The 12,616-nt window shown below is 40.6% G+C and overlaps 1 protein-coding gene across 1 annotated transcript; it reads right to left on the bottom strand.

Annotated features, from left to right (window-relative positions):
* Window positions 1-340: 340 nt before the first annotated feature.
* shha (sonic hedgehog signaling molecule a) lies at window positions 341-11,971 on the bottom strand. The gene is made up of 3 exons (XM_060873777.1): window positions 11,327-11,971; window positions 5,096-5,357; window positions 341-2,222 (listed from the first exon to the last, which is right to left on the bottom strand). The coding sequence occupies exons 1-3, from the start codon at window positions 11,615-11,617 to the stop codon at window positions 1,567-1,569; spliced, it is 1,209 nt and encodes a 402-aa protein (XP_060729760.1). The 5' UTR covers window positions 11,618-11,971; the 3' UTR covers window positions 341-1,566.
* Between the last annotated feature and the right edge of the window lie 645 nt (window positions 11,972-12,616).

Below are 12,616 nucleotides of genomic sequence, written 5' to 3' on the forward strand. Positions count from 1 at the left end.
TATCCATCTATTCATCAGATCACATCAGTCCATCCATCACTTAGTTGTATCCCCCCCCCCTTTAAAGTAACTGTTAATACAGTAGGATCTTAACTTAATAAGTTCAGCAATATATCTGTATTGTGTTAATACTCAAATAAGCAATAATAAAACCTTCTCACAGTAAAAGAGGGAAATAAATCAGTTCTGGAAACACACAGCATTTCTTTCTCACATTTTTTTTTTTTTTATAATATAAACATATAAATAATCATCTCTATACATTTCCTGACACAATGAGCCTGTGCATATCTGCTACATTTTTATTCCTATAAAACTATTTACCTATTACAAAAGAAAATGGAGGAAATAAAAAATACATTTTTTTTTTTAGTAAATTTACACGAGTTACGTTGTAATTCAGTCCGTAACTCTTCGGTTAGGAGAGCGAGACGTCCAAAATGTGCAGTTCTGATTTCCATAAAAGAGGAAGGACAAGGGAAGTAAAAAAAAAAAAATGAACATGAGGTAAAAATTATGACAAAAAAATAATGATGATAATAGTAAAATAATAATAATAATAACAATAATAATTATAATAATAATACAAATAAGAAGGAGAATAGCACAAAGGAACTCTGTGACTATTTAAATTAAAATATATTCTCATAATTTACACTATTTCAAGTGATTCGGTAACGATCGAACAGTCAAAATCTAATTTACAATTCTGTGTAGAAAAATATAATTTATGGACCCCCCAATCCCAAAAAATATATATAACAGTCAGTCAGTCAGTCAGACAGACAGACAGACAGATAGACAGACAGACAGACAGACAGATAGACAGACGCACGCAGGCATGTGCCGAGAAAATAACCTTTAAAAATAACCTCGCTATTTGGGACGAGGCCTTTTTTTTTTTTTTTTTTTTTTGTCCCATTAAAGGAGGCAGCATTTTAAAGTCTTTTTGTTACTGGAGAAATTTGAACGAGAACACAACGGTTTTGACTGAAGTCTGAAAAATGGGCGGGGTTTAAGTTAAAATTTGAGCCGTCTTGTCACGTCGTAAGTTTTTCTGTTTCTCAGGATGTTTAAGTTAAGCCCCGCCCCCTCATTGACTGACGACAGTACGAAGAAAGACGTGAGACGATCGGCACATGCCTCGGTCGTGCACAACAATTTTTCATTCGTTTTTCTTTCTTTCTTTCTTTTAAGTATACAAAAATAGATTCTGCACATCCGGATGCTACACACACATGCTGAAACACAATCCTGTGTGTGTGTGTGTGTGTGTGTGTGTGTGTGTGTGTGTGTGTGAGATCAGCAGCCCGAGTTCATGTGTGAATAAATTATTCAGGACACTTTTAAGGCTCCATTTCTTTCTTTTTTTTCCCATTTTTTTTTGAGATGGCGTCTGTAAAATAATAAATATCCCTCCTCTTTTTTTCCTCTTCCAGAAAGGGGGGCCCGTTTGTCTCTTTTTATTTAGATTCTAATATTGTCTTGTGTCCTACATTAGTCTTTGATATATATATTTATATATGTATATATAAAGAGAGAGTGAGAGAAAGAGAGAGATGTCTTTCAGCTCTTGTCCTCCATGCTGAGTGGATGAAAAGCAGCTTCACCTAAAATCCTTGTCCCAATTTGATACAAAAAGTCAGAGTACCAGTGCACGCCGCCGTCCTGGGCCGGTCTGGTGAACAAAAACGGCGCCACCTTGTGGACAAAGCGGACGGGGGCAAACGATATGTGCGCCAGCTTTTGGTCCTTTACTGCAGCGTAACAGGAAGCAAGGATGTCGTCCACTACGATGGTGCCGTGACCCGTGAGCGGCGCAAAGGACCCCTTATGTTCTTCTTGGTAAACACGATCCACCGTGACCGCACGAAGACGCTGACCTCCCTTGTCCAGCATCATGACTTCCTGCCCCGGTGTGACGTCGCTGGCAAATATCTCGGTCAGCGTGGAGTTCTGTACAACAAAGAGGAGATGCGCGGCGGTGAGGACGACCCGCATCAGTGGATTCCTGGTCTCAATGACATGGAAAGCTCGTCTCTTGGTGCGGTCGCGGTCCACAAACATGATGACCTCGCTGTAGACAAGGTTCCCCGACTCGTCCGCCGCCAGGACCTCGTCTCCCTCTTTCAGGTCCTTCACCTCCTTCAGCACTCCATCCTTCAGGCGCACCCGAGCCGAGCCGGGAAAACAACCACCTGACTTCGCCGCCACTGAATTCTCTGCAAAGAAATTAAAAAAAAAACTGCAGTTGTTAATTACATCTTTAATTGGATATTTCTATAACAATTTAAATTGAAAAAAGAGTAAACTGATCCGACCGGATAAGTTAAATTCTAATCCTTCAACAGGTTTAAATTGATGAATTCTGTAGGTTTTTTCATCAGGTTTGAATGTACGGTGTTTGTTTTACTGTGTTTTTATACCAGTGTTAATTCAAGATCGAAGATAAAACTCAAGACTCAAAATCAAAAGCTGTTTATTCAAATCATGTCTAATATCAGCTCAATTCGACGCCGTTAAAAATGAAACGTCTTCTAAAATAAAAGTGTTTAATATTAAGTATTTTAAAGTGTGTGTTGTTGTTTTTCGCATTTGCTGTAAATTATCACTAAGTTTTAATTGATGTTTTAAGTGCTTATTTTTGCATTTATTGTAATTTATGTTTGTTTTAATTGTTGTTTGTGTTTTTTGCATTTTTTGCAATTTGTTTTAAAGTAGTTTTTTTTGCATTGTCTCTTATTCTTCTTTGTTTTAATTAATGATTTAAAGTATTTTTTTCTCCTTTTTTGTAATTTGCCTGTTTGTTTGTTTTTTTTGCATTTTCTGTCATTTGTAATCTGTTTTAATTGATGTTTTAAAGTGCTTATTTTTGTCCTTATTGTAATTGATGTTTTAAAGTGTTTTTTGGTCCAGTTTTGATTGGAAAATTTAATTTCTAAAATTTTATTTATTTATTTATTTATTTATGATGTTGGGGAATTTTTCCCAAATTTGAATTTCATTTTTTTCCCAATCTGTTAATTCTACAATATTCCTTGCTCTAAATCGGGATCTCAGTTACTGGAGAAACAGATGAACGTCTTGTGTAGTGTGTAGTGTGTAGTGAAGGAGACAAAGGGAATGAGACGCATATTGGAACACAGCCATTCAGCAAACAAGATCAATCAGCAGCAGCTTGTGTGAATTCGGTTCGAAAGAGCCTGTGTGTGTGTGTGTGTGTGTGTATGTGTGTGTGTGTTCACGGGAAGAGGCTCGGACGGCTCTAATTAAAAAAAGGTCCAATAAAGGAGGTGACATTGTCATTCTAATTACAGTTTGTGTACGAAGCTCTTGGAAAATAAAGGAGGGGACACTTCTGGGCCTTTTTCCCAGCAACTTGCTCATATTTGCTCAGGTGCAGAAACGTCTGGGTGACAATTCACACACACACACACACACACACACACACACACACACACAGATTGCCTGGTAAAAAAAAAAGAAAGAAAGAAAGAATAGCTATTTGCTCTGCGCCGATTCTCCGCTGATGGAGATTTGAATGTAAATGAGGTCTGAGACTGCAGACTAACGCCAAAGCCACCTTTTTATTTCCCATCATACTCCTCTTCACATTCCCGTCTCTCGGATCACACTTTCAGCAAACACGGCTAAAGGTTTCTGCTTCTTTCTTTCATTATTTCTTGCTTTCTTTCTTTTTATTTTAAACCCTAATCCTCTCATCAGATCCCGGGCCACGGAAATCCTCCTGTTTTTTTTTTTTTTTTTTTCTTTTTTCTAAAGGCATGTGACCTCCGAGTGACACGGGCTTCGATAAATATGTCTAAACGTGTGTTTGGAATCACAATCCGTAGATTTCTGTCTTACTCAGCGACGCACTAACGGACAAGACGGGATTTAAGACGTGTTTTCACCAATAGAACAGATTTCAATAAATTATAATCCTGTCATATGACGGAACTCAATCACAAGCAAATTCATTCGTTTTTAAAGCGACGTGACGTGAAAATACCACGTTTTTAAAGAACACACCAAGAAAAACTTCTTGATTTATTTTTTCCTTTTAGAAACACTTCTCTAACTGGATTAGAATGATTTTATTTCCTTAATATTTGACTCAATTTTAGGATAAAAATTGAGTCTGATCTTAAAATCCATTTAAATCAATTAATTTAGTAATTCGTTAAAAATCTATGCATTTGTTCGACTGCTGAAAAAAATCATTAAAAACCTCAAGAATTTAAAATTTTTAAAATGTACATTTACACAGAAAGTAATAATAATAATATTAATAAGATGAAGATTAATAATAAGAATTATAATTCCTCTTATTATTATAAAGATAGAAAAATATAAGAATTTAAAGACATTCGTAAATAAATTAAACAGATGATCGATTTTATCTTTTTTTTTCCCCTCGTAAAGAGTTTCTCCCACACAGAGACTGAGTGGGGCGATATAAGCTCAGTAATCACACACACACACACACACACACACACACACACACACACACACACCTCACGGCTGGCTTCTGGGAATCTAATCTCAGGGATTATCCTGATAGAATGGGTGTGTAATAACAGGGTTAATAAGGATTTGGCTGAATGAGGATAAAGTTAAACGGATAAAGACGAGGAAACATTTTATTTCTTTCTCGTCTGAAGCGCAGGAGACAATTAAACAACGTTTATTCGATTTCCGTAAATGGAAAGAGAAAAAAGTAACGGAAGTAAATACTGAAAGAAACAAATATGAAGGAGAAACAAATCTACATAAAAATGTTTTCAAATAAAATGAAAACTTTTTTTTTTCTGCAGACAAAAAACTTCGAATGCTTTCAAAATGTAAAATTTCAAAATTTTAATGATTTGAAATGAAATTTCGAGAGATTTTTTTTCTTTTTGTTGAATCGCGACTGTTTCGTTTTTCCTCCAACTAAAAAACAAATCTTGTTTTTATTATTTGGGTTGAAATTTTCGGAGTATGAGTCTGAATCCTCTTCTTCTGTTTGAATGTAACACAGGACAAACACTTTTCACACACACTTATTATAGCGTGAATCTCACACACACGTTGCATAGCGTCTAATTCTTACCTGCTTTAACGGAGCAGTGGATGTGAGCTTTGGACTCGTAGTAGACCCAGTCGAAGCCGGCCTCCACAGCTAGCCGCGACAGCATACCGTATTTGCTCTTGTCTCGGTCGGACGTGGTGATGTCCACGGCTCGGCCCTCGTAGTGAAGCGACTCCTCAAAATGGTGTCCGTCTTCGTCCCATCCTTCGGTCACGCGCAGCTTCACCCCCGGCCACTGGTTCATCACAGAGATGGCCAACGAGTTCAGCTTGTCTTTGCATCTCTGAGGAAAAAAACGAGGAGACGGATCGAGTCAGGGCGCGTTACGCTAGCTGGATAACTTAGATAAGATCGTGGGGCTGAGATTCTCCTCGATCTTTCCTTTCCGTTCCTGACACTTGAGACTCCTTCACTTTTCCTAGCTACACTAAAACCGATGTAAAATTGTAACAGTCGGCTGCCGGTCTGCCCCCTAGTGGACACAGCTTGGTATTGCTGCCATGACAACATGTCTTTAGCACTCTTGGAGCTACAAAGAATCTTGGACTTCATTCATTCATTCATTAATTTTCTACCGCTTATCCGAACTACTCGGGTCACGGGGAGCCTGTGCCTATCTCAGGCAGGATACACCCTGGACGGAGTGCCAACCCATCACAGGGCACACACACACACACACTCTCATTCACTCACGCAATCACACACTACAGACAATTTTCCAGAGATGCCAATCAACCTACCATGCATGTCTTTGGACCGGGGGAGGAAACCGGAGTACCCGGAGGAAACCCCCGAGGCACGGGGAGAACATGCAAACTCCACACACACAAGGTGGAGGTGGGAATCGAACCCCCAACCCTGGAGGTGTGAGGCGAACGTGCTAACCACTAAGCCACCGTGCCCCCTGAATCTTGGACTTGCTTTTTGAAAAGGAAGCACAATTTTTTTTGAAAGCTGTTGATATTGGGATATTATTCTGTCATGAGGAACAATCTCTCTCTCTCTCTCTCTCTCTCTCTCTCTCTGTGAGGAAGAAGCCATTAAATATAGATAACTCATCTGCAATCGCTTCACTGCTCTAAAACGTATAGATCCAGCCGAGGAGCTGGAAACTGCGACAAACATCTCCAACGCTGCCGTGCTTTATTTCACAAACCTTTCTTATCGCTTGAAGATTTTCTTTTAGTGTCATGTAGATTATCTCTCCCTGAGCAATGAGCCCATTTTTCCCTGTAACACTTTGTCTAATCAGAGCCACACTGGCACAGAGACATTAAAATGACGCAGGAAACACACAGTGGTGTTAAAAAAAAAAAAGATGAGCCCTCACAGGTCTGAGAACTTCAGGCTCTCGAGTGAACGGGGAAGAGAGCTCGTTATTAATTCATCGGGTCGTGTGCCTCAAATCAAGGCAGCGGGCGTGAAGCGCGGCGGGACATGCGGACGCTCCGGACATCGCCTCTTAATCTGCTAACAAAGACTCGCCTGGAAAAAGTGCTTAGTGACGGCGAGCTGAAATACAGACCATTTTACTGACTCTGTGTGTGTGTGTATATGTGTGTATGTGTTTGTATGTGTGCGTGTGTGTGCGAGTGTGTGTGTGTTTGTAAAATTTGGTGGATATCTGATACACATCAGACTGGATGTTTCTGTGTGTGTGTGTGTGTGTGTGTAACAGTATTTCTACCAACCGACCAATCAAAAGCCGCCATTTCATCATCAGTTACATAATTACAATCAATAATTACTTAATGAATTGTTCATTAATTATTAGTTTTGATTGGAAGATGAGACATGCTAAAAGAAAACTCAGCTAGCTACTTTGCTAGCAACACATTCTGCAAGGCAGCTAGGCTAAAACCATTCACATCGCTAAAATATATATATATATATATACCATTAGCTAAGGGGGGCATGGTGGCTTAGTGGTTAGCACATTCGCCTCACACCTCCAGGGTTGGGGGTTCGATTCCCACCTCCACCTTGTGTGTGTGTAGTTTGCATGTTCTCCCCGTGCCTCGGGGGTTTCCTCCGGGTACTCCGGTTTCCTCCCCCGGTCCAAAAAGACATGCATGGTAGGTTGATTGGCATCTCTGGAAAATTGTCCGTAGTGTGTGATTGCGTGAGTGAATGAGAGTGTGTGTGTGTGTGTGCCCTGCGATGGGTTGGCACTCCGTCCAGGGTGTATTCTGCCTTGATGCCCGATGACGCCTGAGATAGGCACAGGCTCCCCGTGACCCGAGGTAGTTCGGATAAGCGGTAGAAGATGAGTGAGTGAGTGAGCATTAGCTAAAGACCGTTTGCTATTTTGACACGGAATGTTTTGGCATCTCAAACTACTCAAAAAAGTGTTTATTAGCGACACATTAAACAGAAAACTAGCTGTCGTCAGCTAGCTCTCTAACTGCACGTGTTAAAATGAGCCTCAAACAGTTAACCTGGTCTAAAATGCTAATGCTAATATTCCTTCCTCAGGCAAGGCTGCTAGCATGCTAGTGCTAACCCTATGTGTTAATGAGCTGGTGTGTGCCTGGAGGTGAAGTTTGCGCTGAGAAAAGACTAAACCACACCAGAAGTTAGATTCATCCCCCGATTCTAAAGGAGGTTGAAAAAAAACTAGAGAGAGAGACTTTAAAATGCACCTGCAGTGAATCGATAAGGGATCGTAGGAAACTTACAGTATCCTAAACGTCTTAGTTCTGCTGTGCAGTGTAACGATGTGCGTCCGTAAAAGTTTAGTTTTTATGATTTTTTAAAAAAAAATTTCCCGCACGTGCATTGCATATTCGGTTAATTTGTTTTAGGATGTCCTTATATGGGCATAAAACCGACATCGTTTAGTGCCAATGTTCCAACTGGTCCAGAGTGATGACATCACGTGACTTCACCTGTGAGCACAAATTTTTGCTTACATGACTCGTGTGTGTGTAAAAGAGTTTGTGTGAGTGTGTTTATGTGCGTGAGTGTGTATCTATGTGTGTGTATGTATGTGTGTGAGCGTGTGTGTGTGTATCTGTGTGTGTGAGTGTGTGTGTGTATCTGTGTGTGTGAGTGTGTGTGTGTATGTGTGTGTTTGAGTACTTGTGTGTGTGAGTGTGTATGTATGTGTGTGTTTGAGTATTTGTGTGTGTGTCTGTGTTGGTGTGTGTATGTATGTGTGTGTTTGAGTATTTGTGTGTGTGTCTGTGTTGGTGTGTGTATGTATGTGTGTGTTTGAGTATTTGTGTATGTATGTATGTGTGTGCGTTTGAGTATTTGTGTGTATGTATGTATGTGTGTGTGTGTTGGTGTGTGTATGTGTGTGTTGGTGTGTGTGTGTGTATGTGAGTGTGTGTGTTTAAGTGTTTGTGTGTCTCTGTGTGTTTGAGTGTTTGTGTGTGTGTGTCTGTGTGTGTGTATGTGTGTTTGAATATTTGTGTGTGTATGTGTGTGTGTATGTATGTATGTGTGTGTGTGTTGGTGTGTGTGAGTGTATGTGTTTAAGTGTTTGTGTGTGTGTGTGTGTATGTATGTATGTGTGTGTGTGTTGGTGTGTGTGAGTGTGTGTGTTTAAGTGTTTGTGTGTGTCTCTGTGTGTGTGTATGTATGTATGTGTGTGTGTGTGTATGCGTTGGTGTGTTTGTTTAAGTGTTTGTGTGTCTCTGTGTGTTTGAGTGTTTGTGTGTGTGTGTGTGTGTGTGTGTGTGTCCTTGCAAGGCTGATTTATCAAAGCACGACCTTCCTCCAAGTTTGTTTAAGAATAATTCCCGAAGAAGTCATTCTGGATAATGCAGCATGTGGAGACTTTCCAGAAAATTCCCTACAGCTCCGTCTGAAACATGGAGGCTTCATTCTGTCTCTATATTTAGCAGCTGTGACGGATTCGTTAATAACAAAATGAAACGTGTGTGTGGATGTATATGTGTATAATGTATATGTTCTCTCTCTCTCTCTCTCTCTCTCTCTCTCTCTCTCTCTCTCTCCCTCTCTCTCTCGCACATATAGGGCATGTTTAATATTTTAAAACAGCTGCCAGAACAAGGGAGTGAGACAGAGTGAGCTTCGTGTCTCACTTTTTTTAGTTCTAAAAGAATGGAACAGCATGAGAATTAACACTGACAGTGTTTAATAGTGTTTGATTATTAATCAACACTGGCAGTGTGTAACGAAGGCTCGTTAAAAAAATCTGCATTAATCTCGCAAACTCTGCGTCTTTAACATCCAACACGACTGATTTGTAATGCGAGGGGATGAACACCAGTATTTAATAGTGTTTAATTCGACCCTGCAGTGTTTAATCAACATGCACAGTGTCTAATTCTCCACCAACACCTAGAAATGTTGAGTGAACATTTCCCAGGCTTAAAGAGATGGCATAACTTAACATTTTTTGTGTTTAATCGAACTGAAAGTGTTGAGAACGGAAATGAACATGTGCGGTGTTTAACCAGTTTCAACACAGTTCAATTTTCCCTAAATGTTATCAATTTTTTTTTTTTTTTTTTATCAGAACATGCGTTAATTATCTCTAAACCTTTTCATCTGGGTCCAAATGACCCACCTTTATTATTTCAAACACTGCAGTATTAAGGATTATTCAACACTGCAGCAGTTGATTCGACTTACTATTTAATTTAATGCGATGTTAATTCAGCACTACGCATTATTAACACTTCTGTGAAGGAACACACACATACACAGTGTTGAATTAGAGCTGAACGAAGAACTGGAAATTAACACCCACTGCTTTAAATACAACTTCAAATGAACACCTCAAGCCTTAAACTAACACTACAGAATGTGTGATAACAGTGACCAGTGACTGTGGGTGTTAATTCAACTGTGACTCTGGGTGTTAATTCAACACTACATGTGCTTAACAGTTATATTTAACACTCAGCCCAAGAGAACGAAATACCAATTAAACACTCTGTATGTTTATTCAGCTCAATTCTCAGGCTTGTAAAAGGAAAAATGCTTAAATGAATTACAGTGTTGAATCAAAGCAGTGTTAAGTGAAACATGCAGTGTTGAATTAACATCACAATCAAACATAAGACTGTCACAGCTCATTCTATACTGTAGGTGTTAATTTAACAGGTGCAGGTGATTAAAATCAGTGAGCGTGAATAAACACCTACATCAGAGTTAAAACAGTACAGAACTATTGAACTAACACGTGTAATCTACCTGAACCCGACTGAACACTGTTTAAATCAGTCTTATTTTAAGCATGAGAACTAACACCTCGTAAGAGTTAAAGCGAATTAACCTCACAGTGTTGAATCAACACACACACACAGTATTAAGTATCTAAAATGTCAAACTAACACCTAAGTTTGATGAACAACCGTCACTGAATCAAATAACAGGTGCTCAGTTGTGGACTGAACAACTTTTGTGCATTAACACTGCATTAATTCAGCAGTGTGTGAGAGGTGAATTAACACACGCCCTGAGCATTCCTATGCAGCGCTGTTCATTTAACACTCGATCGAAGAGAACTAAACACATCAGCTCAGTGTTTTTAGAGGCTGTGATTTAACCCACTTCAAGGGACACTGAACACTTGCAGAATTGAATTAAACAGCTGTGTTAAAACTGAACATTTCCGGTGGTGTTGATTAGAATAACTACAGTGCAATCCAACAGTGATTACTCAACACTGAGTGTGCGTTTTTATTACAACCTACAGAATGATTAAAGACTGTGAAGGTGCTGTGGTGTTAATCACCTCAGAGTTCTCAGTGAACGAACACCTGAACGGAGCTGAACACCGTCAGCAGGTGAAGAGGCGATTAAACACTACCATAGTGAGAGATTCATCTGGTTACTAGATAATAACACTTAACCTCGCAGGGTGTTTATTCAACAATTAACACTGCAATAATCTAAAGGTGTGGAATGTCCCAATGGAATGTCAGACTGAGCGGATGTTTGGAACAAGTGCCCAAACCGTGCACGGTCGACGGTGCGCTCGCGCGCGCGTTACAGCCTACAAGTGTTGAATGAAACCCGGTGGCGTTTTTTTTTTTTTTTATTAATCAGCCCCGAAGTGTTGAGCTTTGAAGCACGAGACTGAACGCGCAGGTAAAATAAACACTCAGTTTGCAGGGGAAGTGTTTTAAAAAGAAAAATAAATAAATAAAAAATTACCTCCGGTTGTGCACGTGCGAATTCGGTACTGTGTCGAGTGCGGAATTATCAATGCTCACGAATAGTCAGTGTGTGTGTGTGTGTGTGTGTGTGTGTGTGTGTGTGTGTGAGATGCACCTGGGTCATGAGCCGGTCGGCCCCCGTGTTCTCCTCGTCCTTGAAGATGATGTCCGGGTTGTAGTTAGGCGTGAGCTCCTTGAAGCGCTCCGAGTTGCGCGTGATTTTGCCCTCGTAGCGCCCGCTCGCGCCCAGCGTTTTCTCCGCCACATTGGGGATGAACTGCTTGTACGCGAGCGGCGTCAGCTTCTTCGGGTGCTTCCGCCGGCCGTAACCGCGGCCAGGACCGCACGCGCGCACCGGCAGCAGCACCAGCAGCGCGAGGCACAGACTCACCGACAGCGCGCGCATTTCTTTCCTTATTTTTTCCTTCCTGTTTTCTTTTTAAATTCCTTTCTGTTTTCCCGAAATGGAAATTTTTACATTAGAATCATCAGCACATCAATGAGCTTCTTTCTTTCTTTTTCTGTTTGCTTTTTTCTTTCTTTTTTTTGTTGCTTTTTATTTTTTATTTTTTTTATGCAACCGGCTTCGGGCCGGTAGCGCGCGCACGCGTCTATGCGTCTCTATTCCTATTCCTGTGTGCGTGTGTGTGCGTGCGTGCGTGTGTGTGTGTGTGCGTATGTGTGTGTGTGAGAGAGAGAGAGAAGCACCGGCACTGTCTCGCTCGTCCTTGCCCTCTCCTCTCCGGTACAGGTGCAGAGTCTCCGCTGTAATGCTGCTCCTCTGCGCGCCTCTAAAGCGTTATAAGCGCAGATGGGAGGGACCTGCACACACACACACACACACACACACACACACACACACACACACACACACACACACACACACACAGATGTGAAAAGATGCTGTTTGTGTGGAATAAACATGGTGTGTGTGTGTGTCTTTTCCACCCACCCACCTCTAAACCTGAAGGGTGGGGTTGCACTGGGACACACACACACACACACACACACACACACACACACCAATTAGACATTTTCCCTCCAACGTGCAATGCACCTAAGGATCATAGAGGAAATATAGCTACAATCTAAATGCACACGCACACACACACACACACACACACACACACACACACACACACACACACACACACACACCAGTTACATCTTTCCAGTGTGTCAAACATAAAATAAAACCAGTGGTTACGCGCTAGACGTCCAGGATCCACACGGTGTGCACGTGCCGTGACGGTGAATGTGAACGTTCCCCCTAAACAGATTGTACAATATTATGCATTAAGATTCTTCTGTATTCAGAGACATTCATTTAAAGTATAAACAAAATAACAAAGACGTGTATTAACTAATATTATGAGTAATATTAGAGTATTATAAGAAGAACAGG

Source organism: Tachysurus vachellii, chromosome 7 (genome assembly GCF_030014155.1).
Source record: "Tachysurus vachellii isolate PV-2020 chromosome 7, HZAU_Pvac_v1, whole genome shotgun sequence".
Taxonomy (NCBI): domain Eukaryota; kingdom Metazoa; phylum Chordata; class Actinopteri; order Siluriformes; family Bagridae; genus Tachysurus; species Tachysurus vachellii.